General features: G+C 33.1%; 1 protein-coding gene across 3 annotated transcripts in view; it reads right to left on the reverse strand.

Annotated features, from left to right (window-relative positions):
- Nucleotides 1–10735: 10735 nt before the first annotated feature.
- The window catches only part of LOC143255129 (eIF5-mimic protein 1-like), a 29026-nt gene continuing 11813 nt past the window's right edge, over nucleotides 10736–27948 (reverse strand). For 2 of the 3 annotated variants that reach the window (XM_076510319.1, XM_076510320.1), the window contains exons 9-13: nucleotides 23784–23867; nucleotides 21546–21611; nucleotides 17580–17799; nucleotides 16311–16433; nucleotides 10736–11131 (exon numbers count right to left, since the gene is read on the reverse strand). In XM_076510319.1, the coding sequence (XP_076366434.1) occupies nucleotides 11112–11131; nucleotides 16311–16433; nucleotides 17580–17799; nucleotides 21546–21611; nucleotides 23784–23867 (513 nt within the window). In that variant the 3' untranslated portion in view covers nucleotides 10736–11111. Of the gene's footprint in view, nucleotides 11132–16310; nucleotides 16434–17569; nucleotides 17800–21545; nucleotides 21612–23783; nucleotides 23868–27948 lie in introns of those variants that run through there. The other variant, XM_076510321.1, reaches the window with a different exon arrangement.

Raw genomic sequence — 27948 nt, forward strand, 5'->3', positions numbered from 1 at the left:
CTAACATTAGCTTAATCCTGATAAATGTATATCAATTATAGTTAATATTCGTTTAGTTGTTGTCTACGCCTTAAAACTAATGCTAACTTAACTCTTATATATCCACTAGTTGAAGTCAGTTTCATCTTTTTTTTCAGTCTTTAAAATAAACAGTAATTTAACCCTTAAAGCTAACGTTACTTTAATTGTTATATGTCCATTAATAAAATTAATTTAATCGTTGTTTACCTCTAAAAATTAAAGTTTCTTTGCACTTTGTTCTTCCATCATAACTAATGTAATTACAAATTTCATATATGCATAAATATAGTAAAATATAGTGTAGAAACGTTAACGGGATTTGTTTTGGTTATCGTTATATAGAGAAAGATTACACTTATCCATATGAACTTTCGACTGGCTGTGAGTATTTTCGTGAGAGTATTTGTGGAAAACAAATAAAATTTTTAAGTGCTGTCGCACGCGATTAATTCATTTTCTAATAACTTATGTTACTCACTTCACATAGGTTGAAAAACAAGCAAAAAAAAAAACAAGTGAATTTCATCGGGATAAAAATATCACCACTACTTCAAAGCGGAAGCCTTGCTGAAAGAACTTGAATAGTCCTTCAATATCTTTCCGAGTAACAGAAATAAATAATGGGTTGTTTTGTGGAAATGTTCTTTATGGCATAATAAATGTTTACCCTTGCTCCGTTTGCTGTAAAATACGGAACGTATTAACCAGAAAAACTATTTTTTTCTTTCATTTCTGTATTTTTACAGTTTTTTTTAAAGTGACAACCTGCAAACCGTTTCATAAGTTCCCAAGCAAAACGAAAATAAAACATTATAGATGTAGAATGAATTAAACACGAAGTAAGCAGCGAGTCTTGTCCGTCAGAGACTAAATGAGGTTCTATACCATGTACAAAACAACAGTAGTTTCTATCTTTCATCGTTACCTAGTAAAACTTTCCTTTTAAAACTTTTCCTCGATGTTTTTAGTTGATAACAATTGCGTTTAAGCTATGAAAATGGAGCAGATTTACAGTTTTTTTTTTCTCCAAGGCGATAATCGATAATAGATGTTCAATTTTAATCAAGCAATATGGCAGTCAGAGTATTTAAAGTATTTCCAACAGAGATCGCTTGTATCGCGTTGTGGCCCCTATTCAGTTTGTTCTGAATTTCGCACAAAGCTACACGAGAGCTATCTGCATTACCCCTCCCTAGTTTAGCAGTGTAAGACTAGAGAGAAGGCAGCTAGTCCTCACTACCCACCGCCAACTCTTGGGCTACTATTTTACCAGCGAATAATGGGATTGACCGTCAAATTATAACGCCCACTCGGTTGAAAGAGCAAGAAAGTTTGGTGAGACGGAGAATCGAACCAATGACCCTCAGATTATGGGTCGAACGCCTTATGTATAGACACAAAAATAACACTACTAGGTTTCCACTGGGATTTACCAGTTAGTTCAGGAACACTTACGTGGAACTCATCAGCACTGCAGGGATCAGTGTTATTAAATCTGTGACTGCTAAAGAGGAACACCTAAATCCTTTAAAGTCGAAATATTGCTTTAAAAACCGTAGTGGAACACAAACTATGAAGAAGAGCAACAATTAATTTATATGGTTTAAAGAAGAACTCAGGAATTTTCATGACAAAGACACTAAAAGTGAGCTTATCCTCAGATTAATAGAACACTATCTATTCTGGTAAGCAGTGTCTTCTCCACAGTTCATAGACTGGAATATATGTGATGTCAAGAAGGTTCATTTGACATGTACGAGAAATGTACGAGAATATGGACTAGAGAGATACACGAAACAATAAAGAACTATAACACTATGAAGGGGCTTCATTTCAATTACAAGAGCGTTTCCATGTTCAGAAGAAATAGTAGACCAGCACAAATACGTAATGATCAGGAACGTAACATGTTGAAAAAGTTTAATATCTTCAGAGTTAAGGAAACCACAGCAACGTTATTTATCTTACTATCAAAAGAAAAGGTAGACCAGCACAATTACGTAATGTTAGATTAGCAAAATAAGTAGCAGATGGAAGACATGATTCGAATATAAAGACAATAACTTCCGTATAACAGAATCAGAAAACATTAACCAAACGAGTTAGCTCGGTATCCTTCATCTTTGTTCGAAAGCTAAACTTCTACTTCTAACGTTACCTAATGAATACCGTTAAGTTCAATCAGTCTCACAAATTCTGCTATATCATTCACATTATTATACAAACTTTGCGTGATGTTATAGATAATCTAATAACAGAGATAAAGAAAGATCCATCTTTAATGTTATGTTAAAACTGGAAAGACCCACATGCTGCAATAAAAAATATGTGGAAAAACTTACGTGGTACAATAAAAATAATTCTACAAGAATATTCATACAGTATATAAAAAGAATCAGGTGGGAGGGCTTACGTGGTATAATAAAAATAATTATATGAGAGTACTCGTACCGTAGACATATATAAAAAAGATCAGGTTGGAAGGTATACGTGGTACAATAAAAACAATTCTAGGATAATGTGGGAGGACCTGTGTGGTACAATAAAAAGGAATATATGAGAAGTCTCATATTTTGGGACAAAACGGTAATATGGAAAGACGTATATGATGCAATAATCTTATTTCATATGATGTTTATTTTGGTTCGTTCTTTCAATGGATATTATGTTTAGATATTAAAGTTTTGGGCTGATAAGCATAAAACTTTGCCCAGATAAAATAATTTGTCATAAAGAGTGCAAACACGATAAAATAACTCACTTAAACAAATTCTCTGTTAAGTAAAATAAAATTTTCCTCGCAATTTGTTAATTTAAAAACATAAAATCAAAAGGTTTTTGAAATGCCGTTGTATTCAATATTTATATAAAAACGAATTTGTATATTTAATTCCGAAAATTTCAAAATCCTTTCACTGCCAGTGCCCACGACTCTTAATCTGAGGATTGCGAGTTCAAATTCCCGTTCCACCAAATATGCTTTCTCTTTTCAACCATTATGTTATTATGTAATTGGTTAATCCCACTTGGGCTACTCTTTTACCAACGAATAGTGGGATTGACCGTCACATTATCACATCCCCACGATTGAAAAAGCGAGCATGTTTGGTAGGACGTGGATGTGAACCAACGACCCTCAGATTACGAGTCAAACAATCTAACCACTTGACTATGCCAGGCCTTTACCAATGATAACTGGACGCAAGTCGAACGCTGAATCACCAAACCATGCTTGATAGTGTACAATGTCAGTAAAATTTCGATCCATTCTTATTTCAAATTGTTTTCGTTCCTCTCCCCTCTCGGCCCGGCATGGCCAAATGTGTTAAGGCGTTCGACTTGTAAACCGAGTGTCGCGGGTTCGAATCCCGGTCGCACCAAATATGCTCGCCCTTTCAGTCGTGGAAATGTTATAATGTTAGGTTAATCCCACTATTTGTTGGTAAAAGAGTTGGCGGTGGGTGGTGATGACTAGCTGCCTTCCCTCTAGTCTTACACTGCTAAATTAGGGACGGCTAGTGCAGATAGCCTTTGAGTAGCTTTGCGCAAAATTCCAAAAAAAAGCAATCCTCTATCCTATGCCGGTAGCTCAATGTTGAGTCTGAGAGAATGTAACACTAAAAATCAAGTTTAATACCCGTGGTAAACAAAGAATAAATAAATCATTGTGAAACTTTGTACTTAATAACATATTAACAACATTTTTGTTCTGTTTTATAAAATTAAGTAATCTGTAATTATCGCATATTTCTGTGAGTCTAAATTGACTTCATATTAAACTGAAGTTTACAGATTAAATACATCATACAACCAACAAAACTAAGCTTATTTATGCCAGACAAAAATTTACTCTCCGTGATTTTGTAATTTAAAACTGTAATAATAAATAGGAGATTTTATATTAATACTTTTACAAATGAAATTTCATTGTCATATACAAACATAACGTCAATAAAAAAAGGGCATTATCGCCATATTTAGGCCTAGGCGTAATAAAAAAAATGCATTGTCGCCGTATTTGCTATATATGTAAAATTCATCGTAAATATAATATAAACCTGAACAGGTCTGTCACTGGCAAGAAGTGGTAGAGTAGAGGCGGAGAGTTCATTTATTATTTTAGGTAGTTCAAACATGGAATTTTCCAACAATTAACTTTTCATTGTTTTAAAGAAGAAAATAGAATTTGGAATTTTGTTAGCACGCCTTTAAAATCATATTAAAAGTCAGACATTCGCCCGGAAGCAATTCGTGCTAGAAAGAATTATATTCACAACAAAGTTCCTGAATATTTAGTACTTTTGACCCATTATAAAAGAATATTTCAGATGAATTGTCACACGAGAAATATGTAAAATGCAGTCAACTCCAATATGGAAAAACTGCCAACATAACAGTTGAAACAAGGAAAAGCACTACTTACTGGTTGAAAAACAAACAAACAAACAAAACCTAGCCCAAAAGTTAGCGATGATAACTAGCTGTTGTCCTCATAGTCTGGCCCGGCATGGTCAAGCGTGTTAAGGATTTCGAGTCATAATCCGAGGGGCGCGGGTTCGAATTCCGGTCGCCTTCCCAGCCGTGGGGGCGTTATAATATGACGGTCAATCCCACGATTCGTTGGTAAAAGAGTAGCCCAAGAGTTAGCGGTGGGTGGTGATGACTAGCTGCCTTCCCTCTAGTCTTACACTGCTAAATTAGGGACGGCTAGCGCAGATAGCCCTCGAGTAGCTTTGCGCGAAATTAAAAAACAAACAATCCTCATAGTCTAGTCTATCACTGTCCAATTAGGGACATTTAGTGAAGATAGAATTCTCATGTAGTTTTGCACAAAATTCAAAACAAAATAAACTGTTTTTAAAACAGTCAACGTTACCCATTTCCTGCTCTTGGGCTACTCTGTATCAATAAACAGTGCATGCGTGTGTGTATGTATATTTTGTTTTGAATTTCACGCAAAGCTACATAAAAGCTATCTGCGCTAGCCATCACTAATTTAGCAGTGAAAAACTAGAGCAAAAGCAGTTAGTCATTACCACCCATCGCCGACTCTTGGGCTACTTTTTTATTAACGAATAGTTGTATTACCTGTCACATTATAACACTGCCATGGCTTAAAGGACGAGCATGTTTGGCGGGGGAGGATTTGAACCAGCGACCTTCACATTGCGAATTGAGTGCCTTAACCACCTAACCATGCTAAGCAATGAACAATGCCAATGACCGTTAAATAATAACTTTCCCACGGATGAAAGAACAAGCTATTCAGTGACGATTTTAAACACTAGAGCCGAGCCTCACAATCATCAAGCCTTGCTAGGTCTAAATTAGTTGGGCTTTTTAAACTGATGTATTTGGGAAAAAAATCCTTGGTCTAACAAGTGTTGTTTTATGGTGTATCCCAACAAGCTCGTTTACTCTTTGATTTCGTGTTTTAAAATAAGACCGTATCATTCATCTCGTACGTCTTCGTAGCAAAATAGCATAATAGAAGAACAGATACAACTTCTCTCTCACGTCTTGTCCTAGTAAGATGAGATAACAGACAACTCCCATCTTTTGCCTCATCCTTATAAAAATTACATAATAGACACAGCTTCCACCTCTCGCCTCGTCCTATTAAAATTACGTAAGACGCAGCTTCAACATGTATCTCAGAACGGCTGGTGTGAGTATTAACATTTTTATTGATAAGGAGAGAACAACGTTTCGACCTTCCTACGTGATCTTCAGGTTAAGACGTACACATATCTTAGGGACGAGATTATAAACGGGTACGGGGTTTTAGGGGGCGTTGTAGATGGATGTTAGGTTATTAATTAGTATAGGTATAAAAGTGTTCCTTTATATTGGTTTTAGTTGCTACATAAATAGGGCTTTTCGATTTTCCGTTTGTTTATATTTGTTTCCCTATTTGGTATCTGGGTGTTTCCTATGGTTATGTTGTGTTTATTTTATTTGCAGTGTTCAGAAACGTGTGAAGGTGTTTTTGTTTTTTTGTGAGTGTGTTCTTTGAATTTAGTTTCCACTTTTCTGCTTGTTTCTCCAATGTATAAGTAGTGGCAGTTGTTGCATTGTATTTTATAAATTTCTTGGTGTTGTGTTTGTCAGTAAAGTTTTTACATTGTGTGGACTTTAGTTTTGCACCTGGTTTTTGAATAAATTTGGTGTTTACTGGAATCTTGTATTTTGTTATAAGTTTTTTCCAAATGTTGGTCATTTTTTCGCTGATGTCGAGAACATACGGTATGCATATAGTATAAGGTTTTGTAGTTTCTAGTATTTTGGGATTTATTGTTGGTGTGGTTTTGATGTATGCTTATAAGTTTTCCAAGATGTTTGAAGAAACTTGATGTTGATGAAGTGTTTTATTTTGTTGATTTCATCATTAATTTTATCAGGTAAACATAGTTTTGTGGCTGTTTTTATTTGGTTTCTTTATATGTTTGAGTTTTTGTTTTCCTTCATATGATGAGTCCCAGTGAATGTATATATACTCTTCAAAAAAAGAAACGCAAAAGGGATATTTTTGTTATTTTAAAGAGAAATATATGTAATAACGTTACAAGCTCAGAGTATGTGATGTTACACGTGTTAAGGCACTGATTGTCAGACCAAAATGACAATAAAAGTTGTGCACTTTGAAAACGGAGGAAAACATCGGATTTTTCGCCAAAACACATTCGTGTCCAATAAATTTGTTTGAGAGATCTGCATGTTCTGCAAGTGCAACATGTGCAAAATCCCTATAAAAGTGACGGGTTTTCGGTTTCCATAGCTCAGTGTTAAGCCACCGACACGCAATGTAGTTACGCCAAGACTGACTGAAGCACAACACAACAACGTTATTGGTTGCTTGGAAGCAGGCAAATCTCGATCAGATGTTGCCAGAGCTGTGAATGTCCACCCAAGCACCATTACAAGGCTATGGAATCGTCACCAACAACATGGATCAACTTGTGACCGTCCACAATCTGGCAGACCTCGTGTGACCACGCCCGCACAAGATCGCTACATCCGGTTACGTCACCTTCGGGATAGGACCACCACTGCGACATCTACTGCCTCAACCATACCAGGGCTGCGTAGGATTTCCGATCAGACCGTACGCAACCGTCTACGAGATTCGTAGGCCCCACGTGCAACCCATCATGGTGAACGTCAACGACGTTTTTCAACATGACAACGCCCGTCCTCACACAGCCCGACTCACCACTGTCTTCTTGAGACACCAAAACATCAACGTTCTTCCCTGGCCCTCCAGATCACCAGATTTAAACCCCATAGAACATCTTTGGGAAGAGTTGGACCGACGTCTGCGACGGTGACAACCTCAACTGCAGACTCTACCTCAGCTTGCAGCAGCTTTGCAGGCTGAGTGGACAGCCATTCCACAGGATGTGATTCGTCATTTCATCGCTTCCATGGGCAGGAGATGCCAAGCAGTTATTGATGCTCACGGGGGGCATACTCGTTATTGAAGTTGTGTGACGTTAAACTTCAACTAGTGAATATGGACTTCGCCTTTGCAGACTTTGGATGTTCAGCAGTGAATGTGCAAAGTTTCACACATATCATACAGAACTACCCGGAATAAACTTGTTAACAATATGTCTCAAATTTTGCCTTTTGCGTTTCTTTTTTTGAAGAGTATATAATCCAGTATGGGTGATTTTTCTCTGGACTTCTGTTTTGAATTGTGTATCAATTCTAATGGTTTTGAGATTAAGAAATGCTATTTGACTGGTGTTTTTTTTCTGTTCACAGGTGAACTTAATGTTGGGGTGTAGCGAGTTAACGTAAATGAAAAAAACTAAGTGTGTGTTATGTACACGTGAATCCAGCAGTTGTATCAACATACCTGTACCAGTATAGTGGTGGGTGTAAGGCTGAATAGATCGCTTGTTATTCAATGTGTCATAAAAATGTTGGCTAGAACAGGTGACACGGGATTCCCATACTTAGGTTATTTATTTGCAGGTAGTTTTGGTTATTGAACATAGTTAGTTTTAGTGGTAGTGAATTCTGTAAAGGTTACCAATTGGTTGCTGGGGTGTGTATCAATGGGTTGGGGTCTTGGATATATGGTTCTAAAGCTATCTTTGCTGACTTCAGTTGTTGGAACTTCTGTGAAAAGAGAGATTACATCGAAACTGACCATTAAGACTTTATGGTTTAGCTGTTTAAGAATATATTTAAAGCTAAAAGAATCTTTAAAAAAGGAGCCAGCTGATGTTGCATATTTAGAAAATGCCCACGCTATATATTTACCGAGGTTGTAGTTAAATGATTCGTAGATCGACATTATGGGTTGCAATGGACAATCAAGATTTGTGAGGTTTCGGGGTGCCGTATTGTTGTGATGTGCGTGAGCCAGTTTTTTGTAGCTAAGAATAAATGTTTCCTGATATTGTGTTGGTATTTTTTTCATTTGTAGTAGTATTTTGTTTAATTGATTTTCAGGTGTTTTTGTTGGAGTTGTGTTTAGTAGTTTAAATTTGTTTGTATCTGATAAGGTGTTCATTTTTTTTATGTATTCATTTGTGTTCTTTATAACTATAGCAGTCTTTTTTGCTTTTAGAATTTTGATGTTGTTGTCTTAAGTTGTTAAAAGAATTAATAAATTTTGTGTGAGGTTGTTTTTTTTAGATTTCTGTGAAATTATGTAGGTAGTTTTGTGTGAAAGTTCTTTAAAAAAGTTAAGATACTGTTTTGAGGTGTTTCAGGGAAATAGATGTTTTCAGTTCTACCTGGAAAGACAGGTTGTTGGTTGTCTGTGAAATTGTTGTCAGTTGTCTTCTTTTTGGTGGTTGTTTTCTTGGGGTTTTCAGTTTAGGTAGAGTGAATCACCAGTCTTCTAGGCAGGCTTTATTTTTTTCGATGGATGGAATATTTCTAGGTGTTACTGCAAAGTTGAGTCCTTAGTTGAGTAGATGTATTTCTTCATTGTTTACTTTTCGATCGGATCTGTTAATTACGAGGTTGTCGTGTTGGCACATTAATATATCTAGTTTCTTGTTGTGGCGGACCTTTTCCTTTCCGATCTTAGTATTGAGGTGATTGATATTGCATTGTACGAGTCCATAAATGTCTGGTTGAATGCAGCAGGCCAGTTCATAGTCTAGATTTTTTTTTGTTTCTGCACGCTATTTAGTTCTTTACATTTCGAGTTTAAAATGGTTTTTTAATAGTTTATCTGTAAATTATAAATAATGTTTGTACACTGGATAAAATTATTCGATAGTTTTATCTTCACAAAGTTAGGGATTAGTTTTTTCCTTTCTTTACTGTTGGATGAAATAAATGTCATTTCTTCTATTGATGATTTTTTATTTAAGTTTCTTAGTTTCGTTAGGATTGCACGAGCGTGTACGGTTAACAATGGCGTAATGTTGGCAAGTTTAGGCATAATGGAGTTTAAACAGATAACACAGTACATAAAGAAACACAAAAGACTTACACTTCTCATACAATCGCTGTGGTAAAGTAATTCTTGATGACGAGAAACCCACTTGAAATAAAATGTATCTCAGAACAGCTTCCACCTTTCGTTTCATCATAGTAAAATTAAATGACACAGCTTTCACCTCTCGCCTCCTAGTAGAATTACACAACATACACAGCTTCCCCCTATCGCTTCGTTCTTGTAAGATAACACAACAGACACAGCTTCCACCTCTTGCCTCGTCCTTGTAAAATTACACAACGGACACTGCTTCCACCTCTCGCATCGTCCTATTAAAATTACATAACTTCCACCTCGTCCTAATAAAATTACATAACGGACATAGCTTCCGCCTCTCGCCTCGTCCTAGTAAAATTATATAATGGACACAGCTTCCACCTCTCTCCTCATCGTAGTAAAATTACATAACATACACAGCTACCGCCTTTTGCCTCGTCCAAGTAAAATTACATGATGGACACAGTTTCCACCTCTCGCCACATCCTAATAAAATTATATAACAGACACAACTTCCACCTCTCACCTCGTCCTTTTATATTGGTAAGGAAGAATGTGTCACCAATGTATTGGCAATAAAGCGTAATTTAAAATCAACAACTGAAAAATTTCAAAGTTTTTTTTTGTGAAAGCTTAACAAATTAAAAGTTGCAGTAGTAAGTCTACACTAAACTTATCATAAATAAAATTACATGAACAAAATGGTTAGAAGTTTAAGTCTATGCCAAAACAAAGGAGTTCCATAAACCAATTTTTATTTAATTAATTATCACACATTCTGTGTAAAATACTAATTAATATATCTGTTTATTCTATCAGACTGTAAATTCAAGATGTTTGTTTCATCAGCTACATAAAGATGAAAATCATAAAACATAATTTATGTCTTCTTCAAGGATCTCTGAATGTGTCTGCTAATTCTCTGCATCCTTTTAACCATTGATTGTTTTGATAATGAAACTAACAGAATTTTTTCAATTTGAAAACATTTAAAAAAAAACTTATAAAGTAAAACAGAATGTTACAGACTCTCAATGAAAAAAAATAAGAGGCCATTTTACAATAAAAACCTGTTTTAAAGGCTTATTCAATTTTGTACATGGACTTTATAGTGTGACAATCAGTAAAACCAAAACCTGATGAATAAGACAACTATGATCTTCCTAAATAAAAAGAAACAGCTCTGTGTTTTGAAACTAGTGTATATTTTGAAAAAGTAAGCAATACAAATAAACCACACAGTTCATACCATTTCATGTTCACATACTTTATTTGATTCTCACATAAGATTTCTTTCATTATTTGTTGCTCCAGGAGTTCTTGCACATGATGGACAAAAATGTAAGTAAACCTACTACCAATGAACAGTCATACATTCAGAGCCACCTTACAAAAATAATATGTTAATACAAATTCCATTTTTAGACAGCAATAAAACCATAAAACTACTTTAGACACTCATATAGTTTCAAAAGTTTAACACAAAACTGTGGGTACTCTTCTCTGTTCCTTGTAACATCATCCATTGTTTTCTGTTAGTTGGTGGTCTGAGCACCTAACTGGTGCACAAATTTTAGGGGGGTTCTGAAGCAAGAATATGTCAAGATAACAAAGCTCAATCACTCCATTAATCTTCCTCTCCAGATTCTATAATTAGGAGAAATGATAATAGTAAACAAAAGCTTACCATTTACTGAGGGGAGAAACTTACCAAAGAAACAAATCAAACCTGAATGCTTTTCTGTTAGTCCTGAATATTAAGTCTTTTGAACACCTCATTTCAATTTTACATTTATACAAATTATATTTCCTGTCTCTATGTACCCGTATTATAAAATGTATCTTTTATTAACTTCTTACAACTAAAACAACCTTATGATGGATAACATTATGTGTTTTATGTAATACTAGTGACACGCATGCAAACCAACTAATTTTTGCAAAGGAATGAATAGAACTTTTTGTTTCAATTATATATAGTACTAAAGATATTTAAAACTGAAAAAAAAACTTTTATAATAAATCTGGTATCTTTCTCTATCTGTATAAATATACTAGTATTGTCTATTGTCCATTGTATGTCCAGGTAACTACTTTCCAGGGTGTGGATGAATTTCATCAAAATAGAAATGGATGTTCATTAGGACAATGCAAGGAAGGGTATATGCAAATGTTCAGTTTTGAATTTTGTGTTTTGCAGTTTTCATGGGTGTTTTTCCATTTCTTACCCCTACCTTACCTCCTGCAGATGGACCTTCATCAAATTTGGTATGGAAGTTCATAGGGATAAAATACAACTTCTCACTTTTGCATTTTAAGATTTTCATGGACGTTTCTGTATTTTTTTTAACACTACTTTGCACCTCTTGTTAATGTATATTCACTAAATTTGGCATGAAAATTTATTGGGTCCATGGGAAGATGCACACAAATTTGCAGTTTCACATTTTGTGCTTTGCAGTTTTTATGGGAATTTATGTTTTTTGGAATTACATACAAGAGAAACACCTTTTCATGTCTTAAGATAACCCTTGATTAATTGATGTGACCTTCTTAGATCAAAATATTGTTCTCTGCTTTATTAGTAAAGGTGTTAATATCCATACCAGCTGTCCAGAGATATATTTTTACTTCAAGCAGGTTTCTCGTCATCACAAAGTATGCATTTATCTTACCAGTATAAAGCAGTAATGCAGAGATGCCATCTATTTCAAATGACTGAGAGTAATGATTGTAGACAGAGCCCTTTATCATTTGCAGCTACTAGGACTGACCAATGTCTCTAAGCTGTTTATTATTATTATTATTACTATAACTATTATTATTTATTACTGCTATAGATTGCTCATTTATGACTGTGTTTTGTGTATCTAATAAATAAATTTTACAAAATTCTTTTGAAATTCTTTTTCATATTCTGAATTATTACTCATAAATGTCGTTATCTGCATCGTATTTGTCTTCACCTCAGCCTTTTGTTGGTGAGATGCCAATTTTGAATGTTTGGAACAATCGTTTATCCCGCCATGTGCCACAGAAAAATCGATGTGACAAACTGTACAAAATGCATGACTGTCACTGACTTTTGATGCAATGACTGGATATTTTGCACTATACTCTTTCCTAAATTTTTGATTCACAGTTTTAGTCCTTTTAGATTTGCCAGAAACAAGACAAACTGGTGAACGAGACCTCTTTTTTTCCATCTTGTGAACGATCACATTGGTGTTTCTATACCGCCTAGAAAACGAGAAATACCCATCTACACAAGTGCTGATTGGCTGACAAGCACTGATGACATAACTATGGATTTCCCCTATGGACCCAGTATGGAGAAGCACCACACTCAAACTATTGGTAGATGTTGGAGATATAAATATTTTTTATTATTTCAAGCACAAACATGATTATCGCAAGTAGCCATTTGGACTATGTCTTTTATTTATTATCAAAATTTATTTGTATCTCACTAGAAATTTTCTTTTCACCCCTTTCAAACCCTTGGGGAACAATTTATCACTTATTATAGGCCTATTATAGGCCTATATAATATATAATAATTTGGGAGTTGGAACAAGTCGTAATATTTGTCTGTATGAGTGTATAGTCATAATGTATACACCAAAATAGTAATGATTACACTCAAATCGTAATGGTTGGCATCTCTGGCAATGCACATGGCATATACACAAGTTGGTATTAGGAAATACAAGAGCAGTCAAACTATGACAGCTTAAACAATTACTACTACACAAATATTTAACAAATCAAAATAAAACAAGTGGGAACCCTCAAGAGACAGAGCACTTGTTATTCTCTTAGGCATGATTAAACTATTCCACAAGATTTTTCCTCTTTTTTTATTAGCTATATTTCTGTGTGTCAGCGAAACTAGCTTAGGGGCATACATATACCAATTCATTTTTATTACTCATCATGGTCTCTACCAGCCTACCCTCAAATTGAAATTCCTTTAGGCAGGATTAAAGTAAATAAATCTACAGGATCTTAAACGTGGTCAAATACATCAGTCAAAATGGTTTGATCTCACAAGTCCAAAACTGTAATCAAATCTCCTATCAGTCAAGATTTGACAAAGCTAGAGCTCCAAGCTAAACATTTACACTTGAAAAACTCAGGGCTATTCCAAGAGCCTTTACTGCTGCAGCTAATATCAATAATATGAGGTGTGTTAACAGAAATTAATGCTCATTGCTGATTGGACCTTTCAGTAAACTGTTACTTATCATTCTAACCACTTGTGTGCTTTTTATCATGTATTTGTTACACTTCATAATGACATCAGCAAAATTACAGTACATATTTTTATTTTAATACAAAGCATTTTAAGTATTAAAATAAATCTATGCTTAACAGAAAAATTACTTATGTTAGTACAGACTACAAACTAGCAATCAAATCATGGTATTATTAATTAGTAGCAAAATCTTTGTTTCCTGTATGTTTTGAAATGTCCAAAAATCTTACCTTGTCACCAACTTCACAGGAAAGTATATACTTACAGTTTTAAAAAAAATATCTAATCCTGCAAATATAAAAACTTTATATTTATCAAACAACAGGTTTATACTTTTCACTTCTATAAAATAATTAAATTACTGGAAGCATTTAATGCAATGATGCTAATTAATATACATAGATACTGTTGTGACTGCCTCCAGTTACTGTTGGTAAAGCTTAAAGTTCCAATACAGGAACTAAAAATCTAATTCATCTAATATCTTGAAAACAGAACTTAAGTAGACAACTGAGAAAGATAAAGTACCTACACAACATCTCAATAGTAGGGTTAACTATCTTTCTTAAAGCAGAAAATATTGTGTAGGATCTTCCCTACCCCTTTTTAATAGTCAATCAAAACTGGAAATAATCAACTAAATAAGAGTGAATTAAATTATTTTTAGCAATTTTTCAATATAAAATCTTAAGTTACTAAATTTAAAAAAATTGAATACCTAAGTAACTGTACATACATCCTTAGAAAAACCCAAATTAAGTTACTGAATATCAAACTGGTCTGTGCTTGGTGCTGTTTTAACAGTTTGAAGCCATTAAAAGTTTACAACATTTCTGGTTAAATTATTTCTTTAATTTTACTCTCATTAGAAGAACTGGTTAGAATATTAATTATACATTTCTATTCTTCAGTTCTCATTATATTTTTATTACAAGGATTATTTTGCACTTAGCTTGGAGCACAGTTTTAGAACCAACCTATCTTTTGCTGGCTAAACCCTACAAGATATTATTGAGATTGTTTGTTTTGAATTTTGCGTAAAGCTACACAAGGGCTATCTGCACTAGCTGTCCCTAATTTAGCAATGTAAGACTAGAAGGAAGGCAACTAGTCATCACCACCCACTGCCAACTCTTGGGCTACTCTTTTACCAATGAATAGTGGGATTGACCATCATATTATAATGCTACCATAGCTGAAAGGGCAAGCATGTTTGGTGAGATGGGGATTCGAACCTGCAACCCTCAGATTATGAGTCAAATGCCTTAGCCCACCTGGTCATACCAGGACTATTAAGATGGTAACCAAGAATACTGTAAACTGATCAATCAATGCACTCTGATCAATAATGTTGTTGTTCTCAGGGATAAACAACCAGAGTTCTCAGTTCTCACTACTTGCACCATATTTTCTAATTTAAGTTTCTCATATCCAATCCATTTCCTTAAGCCATTGACCCTGAGTCTCTGTCTGCCAACTATTTTTATTCTCTTGATTTTACCCACCAGAATCTTTGCAAATCGTCCCTTAGATTCAATTTGATAAAAAAAAAACATTTTCAATTTTCTACCAGTTGTTTAACTACTTCCACATACCAAAACTTCCTCTCTCTCCCTCTATAACTAATCTTCTATGTTTATTTTGATAACTGCACACATCAAAAGCTTCATCTGTCATTTTGTTTTGGCAAACAGGATTCACATTTCAACTCTATTGAGTGAGTATGAAACTTAACGTTTAAATAGTCTCTTCTCCAGTCCCAGTTTAATGCATTTCCTGAGCAATTCTTCAAGATTGAAAAATCTTTTCTAACTGTTCCTATCCTTTGCTTCACCTTTTCCCTATAACTGCCATCACTACTAATATCCATACCTAAATACTGAACACTGCTACTTGTTAAAACTCTTCACATACATGTTTTAACAATGTGATCTAAAAATACACATTAATAAATTTAATTATAAATATAAAAAAAACATGTGTCATTTATTTCAACTAAGTCAAAAATGGAAGTAATGGATCCAAAGGGCAAAGTATTTGACATAAAAACATGCTAGAAATAGACTTTTGTTTTCTTTATTTCTCTTCATCAGTCTATTATGGACTTTCCAGATCATAGCTGTGTAGCATTTCAGATCTATCCCTGATTTGAAACTCCTAATTGACTAATTATGAGAACTGAGTGGAAAAAAAAGCAAAAACAAATGCAGACTACTGTGATATTTACCATAAATATTTAGGCCTATTGTAATTACAACATTCCAGACTTTCTAATACTTCATTAGTGAATTTGAATAGTTTAATAATACAGCCTAAAGAATTGTTATTTTAATGTGGCAAACAAAAACTACATATTAAATTATTTTCTACATTTACAAAGCCAAAAATGTCCAAAACAAATACAAATACAAAACTAAATTTTATGCATATCAAAGATATTCAGAATCTCTAAGTAAGAACACCTACTTATCAGAAAGACTGTACTTTCAATAATAAGAGAGAGAAAGAAAGTGTTTAAAAAAACAACTCAATAACTTCAAGAGCCTCAATAACATTAACACTACTCACCCTCTTCAGCATCTTGGAACCACTCTACAATTTTCCTCATTTGTTCTAAAAAGACAGTTTTCCCTTTTGAAGAATGAGCTTCTTTGTACCACTTCATAATGACATCTTCACTTAGAACATCAGCTACAAAATAAATTACTACTGCTAACAACTTCCATTAACAAACCTTTTTTGTACTCCTAAGCATAAAGTTCTTTGCCAGGTAAACAGCGCTTGCTAAAGCTACTCATTTCTTCTGTACAATGATGCGGTAAGATGTCGACCCAAGCAGTGAACAAGTCTCAAGGTATTTAGGCCTTATACGGTAAAATATGAAGTAAAACTTTTTTGGGTGGGTCAATCTTGTTTTAAATATTTATTGTGTACTATTAAAATGTTGCCTTTATTTCTTTAATACATCTGCATGAAAACTAGTTATAATTCTTAAACCATTGTAAACAAAGATGCTCGTTCATTCACAATCAACAGCACTTACTAAAATTACTTGATTCTTATCAAGAATAATTGTTCTTTAATTACTGTATATTAATAAAATTTCCTAATTTCAAGGTATTGGCTGTCGAGATCATTTATTCAAAGCAAGATAAAACAAATGTATCATTTAGTTTGTTTTTTTATTCATTATTATTGATAACTATTTAGTCAGTTAATAAAAATAAAGTGAAATCTGAAATCTCCTTTACTTTTTAAATCAAACAAGTGCAAGCTTCAAGCATCCACGTTAAGATTTATGTAATGAACCAATGTCTGAGAATTTTTTGAAAGCCATTACTATAAAGGGAAATTAAAAAGTAGAAGCTTCAGTTAATAAAGTTCAGATTTTTTGGCTTTAGATGTTTGTCTTGAAGTCTAAGCAAAAAACTACACAATGTGCTCTGTCCACCAAGGGTATCAAAACCCTGTTTTTATGGTTGTAAGTCCATGACATATCACTGAGCCACTGGGAAGCAGCTTCAAAAATATATTTTAAAAAATATATTAAATCCATATGGTTTACATAATAAAAACCATGTGGGAGATTTTGAAATATACATAAATTTTTCTCTCAAAAAGTAACATGTCTAAGTTATGTTGAAATATAAAAAGCAGCGCATCAAAAACTACACACGCTAGCTAAGCAGTTGCATAAATTGAATGTGGTCATGACTCTTTAATGATAAGTGAAATCACCAATATTATTTTTACTAAACTGATTCCATGAAAAATTACACACACTCCAAAAACACTCTTAACAATAAAAGTACTCAATATCCACTTACAAGAACTTACTTTTGTAGAGGAGAAACACGATTTTTCGGAAAACTTTCATGAAGTTCATGTTGTCGTAGCAGAATTCCTGAATCTTGATAAGCAGGGATAACTCTGACTTGCCATTTTGGGTAAAAGCTGCCAGTAGGACACTGTACTTCTTCAAGTGCTTCAAAGCTTGTTCTGCTACCAGCTCTTCCTTCTTGTTCCATTCAACTGCAGCCATTAAGGTCTTCCACACCTGTATGCAAAAAAAAAGTTTTCAACAGTTAAAAAAAAATCAATATTTTTACATTTATTAATCAAAAATATACTTGCCTCATTTGTACATTAAGTGACAAACCAACAAAAACAAATTCTAGAATAAATAAAATTAATTAGAGAGCAGAATAATATATTAATTAATCCAGTCATGGAAAAATACATTTACATTATCATAAATAGTACTAGAAACAACAAAATTGCTACAGCGAAATTGTATACAGTAACATTTTCAGCTATATAAGAGGACTGTTGAATTCTGAAATGCAAGGTATAAAAGCAGGAGTCTATAAAGTAAGATTAAAAATACTGAGTTTTGCAAAACAATAACAGACATTAACATTTTCCTAAAGTTAAAATGTATTTCCAGTAATACTTACCTCCACTAACACTATAGGAATTCTTCAACATTGGTCTTACATGCTCCAGTCTCTTATAACCTAATTACGTGCTCTTGGTAATATCTAATTTGCAAATTTATCCATCCTTGTCAATATTCCATTTGTCCTGTTACTGTATACAAGCACCTCATTTAGATAAAGTAATCACTTTTTCAAGACTGACTCTGCCTCTTAGCAGGGAGGACAGGTCACTAGAAATACATTTTCAGTTTAGGAAAATGTTAACTTCCAAAACATACTTATCTGCTAACAACACAGCTAGAATCTCACACTGAGAAAATAGAGGGGCCATTGTTGGCATGATCCACACAGAAAGCAGTGATGTACCAATATAAAAGTCGTACAAAAGTGGGGTAACCACACAACTTCCAAAACAGGTATGCTTTACACCCAGAACCTAGTTCCTGTATCAAGGATGGAATAGTACATGAGTAATTATTATAGGCCTACCCCAACCACAGGGCCAAATTTCCACAACTCAAGGTTAGAATTAAGTGGTCTTGGTATCTATATCCTACATTGGTGGCTAAAGCTGTTGGACCACAATGTCATAGATATATACTTTTGAATTGCTTCCACCCTGCACCCACAGAGTGATGCATTTTGCACCACTAGAATCTTGACAAGAAAACAAGAAACACCAAAGTGGACAAACCTTCTCCTCCACCTGAAGAAGTCAGAAGTATGAAATTGTATATGCGGTACTCAATCAAAGGAACAGAACTCATCCAGTCTGGAATTATGAACATTAATCATCACTCCTCAACCAAGTGAGCAAGGAGTACTTCACTTGCTCCTGGAGCTATGAAGAGGACATTGAACCTGTGCTCAACCAAAGGCCTAGGATAGGAACACTTTGCATTTAGAATTATGAGGAGACAGTGAATCTCCTTCCAGGAACAATATAAGAAACCAAAATTGATCAAAGAGAAGGGCCATGCTAATTTCAAATGGATAATGTAGTGTCAAACCTGAACTGGAATTATGAGTAGGATCTTGCAGAAGTTGATGCCACCCCTAATGACATCTGGGAAAAATATCCAGGAACCCAAGTAAAAGGTTCCCCAACTTTACCCTCTTCTTCAAAAGTGGAGGAATACTCTTTAACACTCTAAAAGAAACACATCTGTCTAACATCCCAGTGAATAGAAACTGGGTGCAGTAAAACCTACCTGATTCCACAAGCAGAATCTAGAGGATAGTGTGTGTTTGGAAGTCCCCCACTGGATAAATGAAATTGCCAGGAAAAGACAAATGTATTAAATCTAATGAGATGTAACTCAAAATATACTGTGCTGTAAAGACCAAAACATACAAAAAGGATATTTAGAAATCAAGGGAAAATGATGGATCATAAGAAAAACACAGTCAAGACAATCACTATAAAAGAAGGTAAAGTGGGTCACATAACACTTCTAGGCCTGACAGGCCAAAACAAATTATCAGATTACAATCAACTGCAGAGTTGAAAATAGATGGCAAAAGAATTGCAAAGATAGATATTTCACCATCCCTAGTCATCAGAGACTTAGAAAGAAAGGACCTGTCAGGATATTGTAGAGCCTACAAATATGTCAACAATTCCAATTTATAACATCAACATGTCAGCAATAAAAAAAATATACTGTAATAAAACAGTAAATTACCCAGCTTGAACCAGAAAAATCAGGAAGGATAGGGAACTAAATAGTCTGCTCATCTAACAAGGAAGGAGCAGACTCAAAGGAGACAAGAAAAAGCCCTAAAATATCACGTATCCAAATGATTAATAAAAGAAAATGTATAGGATGGTTGATCTACATTCGATGCATGAGATGCCAATGTAGTACAGAAAAGCATCAGAAAACAGAATCCAAACTCTCTTCAGGATAAAAAAGGGTAATTTCAGAAATCGTAGGAGGAAACACCCCAGACTAAATAAATGTTTCCATCTCTCAGCTGATGAAAACATGGACTGTTTCAACTGAAAATATCTCCCACCCCAACCATAGAGAAAGACTAAATAACAAAGAAAGAAGAGTGCAGGGGTATGGATTAGCCACCTTGAATATGGGAATTCATGTAACATGTCAGAGAAAACCATGACCAATTCTTTGCCAAGAAAAAGTAATTACATTACATAAGTACTTATATACAGTACTAGAATGGAGGACACATTGGCAAGGACAAATAAATCTGCAAATCAGATATTGTCAAGGACACTTAAGTAAGGCACCAAAGATTGGAGCATGCAAGATCAATTTGTACAATTATAAAGAACTGTTAATTAGTATAATACTGTATGATTACTAAAAGTAATTAAAAGACAAAATAAAGGTGAAATGTCCTTTGAACTTTAAAGACACCTTCACCATTAGATCAAATCAACTAGTATGTTGAGCTATTCATTTTCTTAAACTTCAGTAAAAAGAAAACAATCTTTCTTCTACAGAGATCATAATGAATACAGAACTTTGTATGGTATACACAGGAGTGAGTTTTCTAAGACTGGGCAGATAACATCTTTTCGTTAAAAAACACGTCAGACTAAAGACGTTTTTCAATACATTCCTCTTAGTCCACTAAAACTTTGAGATCAGAAACATGTTAAACAACAGCATTTTAAATCAATATTTTGTCCACCATACATCAATGCCCAGAAGGTTTCTTGTTTAGCAACAGAAGTTATTAGATGGCAGACAAGTCTTTCTAAAAATGCTGTTTATACAGAGTAAACATAATTTAATGCTATGGTTCAAAACATCATAATGAAAACACTAAAAAAAAACATTTGCAGTCTAGTAGTTTTTTTTGTTTTTTTATGAATCTCAGTCCTAGTGGTGTTAGTTTTTTCACCAGCTATCAAAGTTTAACACAGAATATTTTACTTCCAAATAAGTCAATTAACATAGATATTGTATTACAGGACTTTATAAATTTATATAGGATAGGCAAGCAATGGTCTTAAAAAATCTGAAAAATATATATATAACTAACAATTCAGAAAATGTTATTCAAAGTGTAAGATTTTTTCCAGGGTAAGATATTTTGTATTTTTTTACCAAAAGATTCAAGTGACTTTCAGTATATTTTTTCACTTTAACCAATCTATACTTACATTAAAGAAAACAAGCATAAACTTCACAGTTTTGTAGACAAAATAAACAGCTGTATTTTATAATAATTTTTACATTAACCACACAAAGTTTAATTATCCAGAGAAATGTCATTAAAAATATCTTTTAGCATTAGTGCAATAAAAGTGTTCAAAACTAGAAATTTAAGAAGAATTTAGAAATACAATTTGACAAAAACAGAAATCAATCAATAGAAAAGAAAAACTTACCAAAACAGCTAGATCGTGTTCAAGTAGATTGTGCTTATTCTGAAAGTCTTTCAATAGAGATAACATCTAAAAAAATATTCATACTGACTGAAATGATGTAAGCTGCACACAGCTGTCAACAAAATTATAATATATAAAATATAACTATTCAAAGGTACATGTTTGGGTAATATTTTTTTAGACTTGTGAGACAAACACAGCAATATCAAGAAACCATTGTAAAAATATATCAAGATGCAGAGATGTTCACTTAATCCTAATCAATGCTCTAACAACTTATTAAATAATTTTCACATAATTCTCCACAATAATAGCAGGAAACAAAGCATTAGTAGTTTCTCCAAGTAGTAAAGGGAACATTGTTTCTAGGTTAAAATTTAGATTAAATCAACTTAAACTTTGTAAGCCATGAAACAGAGCATATGTTTTGTAAAAATTACACTGACTAATCTAAAAAAAAATTAATAATGTACAACTAAAAGGAAAATTAATTTCTTGTTAACTTTTTTACTTGAAGCATTTTATATTTCATGTAAAGTATTCTACAATTAGATATTTCTTTCACTTTTGAACTATGGATAACTTATTTGTACAGTTTCTCTAGTTTAAACATAATTTTCTGGTTTCAATGCAACTTCTGTAGGAAAACTAATTTTATACATTAAAATGTAGTTAACAATTGGTTTTCAAAAATTATTCCTTGCAAAAATAAAACATTCAAAAACCTGTCCAGCAAAAAAGCAAATGCATTCATAGAGGTACAATTATGCTTTAACACATTTAACCATAATTAAAAAGAAAATATAAAATCCTACAGAATCAAAACACAATATTTTTTGTTACAACTACAACCATGTTTTGAAATAAAACAAAGCATTAACATTTCTATACATAACATATTAAAATGGAACATTTTGGCTAATGTTCTAAACTTAAAAGAAATTTAATAAAAGTCTACATACATTATTAAAAATGCATATTTCTCAGAATGGCTAGTACAGATATTAAACACTTTTACTAATAAGGCAGAGAACAATTTTTGACCTTCTTAGGTCATCTTCAGGTTAAAATGGCCTAGGAAGGTTCAAACACTGTTTCTCTTTATCAGAGAAAGTGTTAATACCCATACCAGCCACTGGTATTTTTTTACTTCAAGTGAATTTCTTGTCATCACTATAAATGGATATTATCATTCTATTCAATGATATAACCTTTATCCTCAATGTAAAGTCAGAACTAGCTATATCAATAAAGCTATAATAATACATAATCATGTCTCCTCTCACTCTCCATACAATTCTAAAAATTATCCTAAATAACTAAAGACACATTAAAAGTTTTGTTTGCTTGTTTTTGTCTAGTTGAACACAAAGCTACACAATGGGCTATTTATGCTGTGTGCCAACCATACGCACAGAAATCTGGTTTCTGCATTTAGTTTGTTTTGAATTTTATGTAAAGTCACTCAAAGGTTACATCTAGCCATACCTAATTTAGCAGTGATAGACTAGAGAGAAGGGAACTAGTCAACACCACCCACTGCCAACTGTTGGTCTACTCTTTTAACAACAAACAGTGGGATTGACCATCATATTATAATGGCCTCACAGCAGAAAAAAACAAGCATGTTTGGTAACAGGGATCCAAACCTGAGACCCATTAATTATGAGTCAAACACCCTAACAATCAGACCATACCAGATTGTTTCTTCAACTTTACCAACATGCTATTGGAATGTACATTAAAAGCAATAACTATGAACTGCTGGAAGCAGGTGAATGTGAAAAATTAAAAAAAAACACCTATTTAAACTGAAGAGAACCATGATGCTAGCAAGATAAGTGTACCTGTCTCTCACTCTAGACAACTTCAAACAAACTAAATGTAACTCTACTGAAATAAAAAAAAGCTGAAATATAAAGTTCAATTCAATACTAAATGTCACAAGATACATTTTAAAAAACTGTGAGCAACTTAAAAGATTTATTAGTTTATCAAGCAAGTTAAGAATTAATTATAAAATTAAACTGATTATCAAAGAGACATTGAATATCAGGAAGTCTTTGAAGTATCAACTGCTTGTAATGCAAGCTTATTTACTTTACAAATTGTGACTATTTCAAACTCAAAAACATAGTAAAAAACACACAACAAAGTTGACGCATCAGTCATTCCAAAAAGTCAAAAATCTAACAACGACTAAGCAATTCTATCATACCCCACAATCCATACACTAACCTCTTTTATTGGAGCATCATTTTTCAGAAGAGGGACAACTTGCTGTTGTAGATCTTTCTTTACAGAAGTGTCTTGATGAGCTTTCTGCAGAAGTATAAAGTAAAATATTTACCCTTGAAGACATCTCTTATGAAGATATGCTTTCTTCACATTTTGGCTACATCAAATCATGTTATTATAATAGATGAAAACAGTGTAGATGTTTCAGGTTCAACATACACAAGAGTGGTCAATTTTCCAAAAACTACAGAGGTGGTCAAGTTTGAGAGGAGAGTTGCCCTTTCAAAATAGATTTGTTTTCTGTTTTAAAATTAAAACAGTGCATTTTAACCCACTTGTAAGAGGTTAATAATCAACCACATGAAATATAATTATGGTAAAAAATGTTAAGTTTGTACTGTAACTATACTACCCAGAACTTACAATTTACTTTGCATTCTGACCTACCAAGGCCTGTCGTATCTTTCACAATCAGCTGTTGAGTATGTTAAAAGCTATTAATTTGTAAAACTTATCAAAATCTGTTTAATTTCTAATTATTTTACAATAGTAAACATTTTACTTTTTGTGTGTTTGTGGTGAAGACCTGCTGTCTTTTCTATACGCTGTGTGGGCTCTCTTGGCTAACTTATACAACAACTCTTTGGGCTTTCTCTTGGGTAAGCTGGTTATTGCAGAGACTGCAGATGGCATCTTAATCTATGATTCATTTTCATTCATGAAATGCAGATGGCAAGAGCAAAGAGAATGTATAAATACAAAACAACTTGTTGATATGCTGAATCATTTTTTCAGAAGCCAATCAACCATCATTGTAATAAAGGTATATAACATGCACTCTGTATCAGTTGCAAACCAAAGCATTGCAGACCTTAGTTTCTGATCATATAACATAAGACACAACCTAAAGTCTATTTGAATATAAAGTTGCCCCTCTATGTTATACACATTTAACAATCTCAATTATACTACACTACATGAAACCCTTTATATGTATCTTGTTACATTACATATCTTGCAAGATCATATCATAAACAATGTCTGTTTGTTTGTTTGAAATCAAGCACAAAGCTTCACAATGAGTTATCTGTGCTATGCCCACTATGGGTTCAAAAACCCAGTTACTAACAGTGTGAGCCTGCAGACATATCACTGTGCCACTGGGGGGGCTATAATAAAAAGATTACAAGTATTGCATTCCTTTTAATTTTTTCAATGCAGCTAAAGTGTGAAAAAAAATACAGTTAACTTGATTTTTATACAAATTTTTAGGCCTATTGGTTGCCAATACTCCACTGGCTGGAGCAAATGATATCATAACTATTATTTCAAATCACTACTGACCCTGAATACTATACTTAAAGCCAATATTGATCATAAATTTTTTATGTTAGAATACATTCTCCAAAATCACATACTAAACTGTGGACAGGAATACAACTGTATGGTACTGCTCTTTGAACTTAGAACTAATTACAACAGGCAAAGTACAAACATACTATTTATTTTATGTATTCTTATTTCAGAAACCATCAGCCTTAAATGATACATTGTTATAATCCATACAATAACATCAGGTTTGTAGCAAGTACAAAAGGATTATAAAAAGGCATGAATATATGGAAACACAGAAATTTCTCATGCCTGGTTCAAAACCTAACTTAATCATAGAGTTCATTAGAAAACCATAGCAATCCAAAGCAATCTAACGTGGCAGGGGTTTAGTTTAGAGAGAGAGAGAAATCAGAAGAGTTCTCTCTCCAACTGGGGTGTTCAGGAACTTTGTAGTTCCTCTTCGTCCCCTTACATGAGAAATGTTTTAAAATATCCGTGGAATTTTTACTTTATTTTTAACATTTCAAAAAATGGAGTGGTGTATTTGTGAGTGAGAGGAAGGACGGGAGAACTGGACGAAAGCAGCGAAAGTGAAGTGAGCCAGACCTTGGCTCGAGGACGGAGTACACTGGCGGCTGGTGAATTGATTTTTAAAATTTACTGTGATTGATTAGATACCGTGTGACTGGGTAAACGGCCCTTTTCGGATAGAAAACCATGTTAGAATGGCAAACATTTATGAAGTAAATCTAGTCAGAACTGAACTAGCTGTAGTAAGTATTATACAAGTGATGCAATGAAAATTATGAATAATGATTCCATGCCTTCTATTTTATTTTCAAGTATACATTAGGAAATTCCAAAGATTTCAGTTACAGAACAAATAAATAATATTTGATAAGTGCATTAATAATATGGAATATCTAACCATTACAAGACACACACTATAATATGAATCCCTGATACTATTGTTCAGTAACAAACATTTATATCTATATCTCTTAGAACACTAATATAAATTAATATTGACTAGTAAGTTAACATATTAAGTATATAATTGGTTTATACAACCCATTTCAAACTACCTCATAAAAAAAATATTATACATAGCTCTCAATGTACTAAGGGTATCTTCCCATAATTTGCCAAACTTTTAGTGAACATTACCAGGTGGCTATATAACCAAAAAAATAGTTTTTTGAAGAATTTTTAAGATTTTACTGTAAATTTACAAAGCCATTACTGAGTCAGTTTGAGTAAAAGTTGATTTTTTCTTGAGAATAAAAACGAAATTTGTAAGAAAACTTTCCACCTTACAGTTTCATTTTTCACATGTATATCTATAGACTATAGACCAAGTTTTCTTAGTAAACCTTTATATTGATCATCTTTTTTCCCCAACCTTAACATTAACTGTAACAAAATCACCAATATAAAATGGATTTAAAAGCTGAGAAATATGAAAAATTTTTTTTGTTATAGGCAACACATTTGTTGCAAGATCTCTAATTCAATTATCTTCACAATCTCATCTGTTAACATTTTCATATCCAATTTCTGATAATTTTCTGGCTATGTTGTCTCTGCTTTAAACTGTACGACCCCATAAAAACTAATAAATCACACTAGTAGCCCCATTACCTTATCCCACACACATTTCACGGAAACATCTAATGATCTATAACTTTTACACTATGACTGCCTGTAAGCCTCAGTGAATTTTACACATTTTTGACCTAAAAAAAAAATCACATAGCTTTCAAATATGCATTTTCAAACAACAGAGTTAATATCCTAAAATTACCATAGTGTAACTTTCTCTAACTAAGCCAAAAATATATTTAAAAAGTTCCATTAATTGCTTAGAGTTAAAAACTATCACAGACAAAAGACATAAAGTCAACTGTTTGCATATGCTTGACAGAATGAAACTAAAATAAGCTTCATATAGAGAAGAAAACAGTTCTTTGTATACATAATAAAGATGTTTATCATATAAGCATGCATGATTACATAATTGTCTTAAAATATATGGAAAAATAGATGTGTCTTCTCTTGTGGGTTTGACAAACATTTATTGTTACATCAGTAGACTGAGATGGCAGGAGGTTGAAATTTCACATTCCTGATTATAACTATCTATAGTTTATGTTTCCAATTGGTTGGACATATTAGGTAAGATACAAGATCTATATTCAGACACAGACCCTTTACACAGCACAGAAGCAATGCTCTGAATATATTTTTGAAATATCCTTTTGAAATTAAGAAATTAAAACTTAGATAAAAATCCAGATTACAAACATTTTCATACTAAGATTGTTGGTATAAATTGACAATTTATTTAGCTGATTTTAAACAAACTTTGTAAAAGGTCATGACATACATTGATACAACTATAAGGAAAGAGTTAAATCATACTTTTTATCAACACAAATAAATACTCCATACTAGCACTGATTTCCTCATTACAGGATTTGGTGTAACAAATGCAATATTTATTACGCATCATATTTTGCAGATAAAAATATATATAAAACTATAAAGATGATTCCTTACACAAGTGTGTAATCATACATCACCAGAATACACTGGTTTGAGTACCATAATGTTTTTACTGGTAACTTAAAACTGTTCTACAGTGTATATGAACTATTTTAAATTTTACAGAAAGGGTGGGGGTTTGGATAAAAAAACACCTTGAAATATGGCACATTTTCACAATTTATTTTCTACACTTTTAGATTTGAATTAAAATACAAAAGTAGTCAAACAGTTAGAGAGTCATTCATTACCTTCCACAAAGCAGATTAGGCAATTACCATCTAAT

This window comes from Tachypleus tridentatus, chromosome 7 (assembly GCF_004210375.1).
Source record: "Tachypleus tridentatus isolate NWPU-2018 chromosome 7, ASM421037v1, whole genome shotgun sequence".
In the NCBI taxonomy this organism is placed as follows: domain Eukaryota; kingdom Metazoa; phylum Arthropoda; class Merostomata; order Xiphosura; family Limulidae; genus Tachypleus; species Tachypleus tridentatus.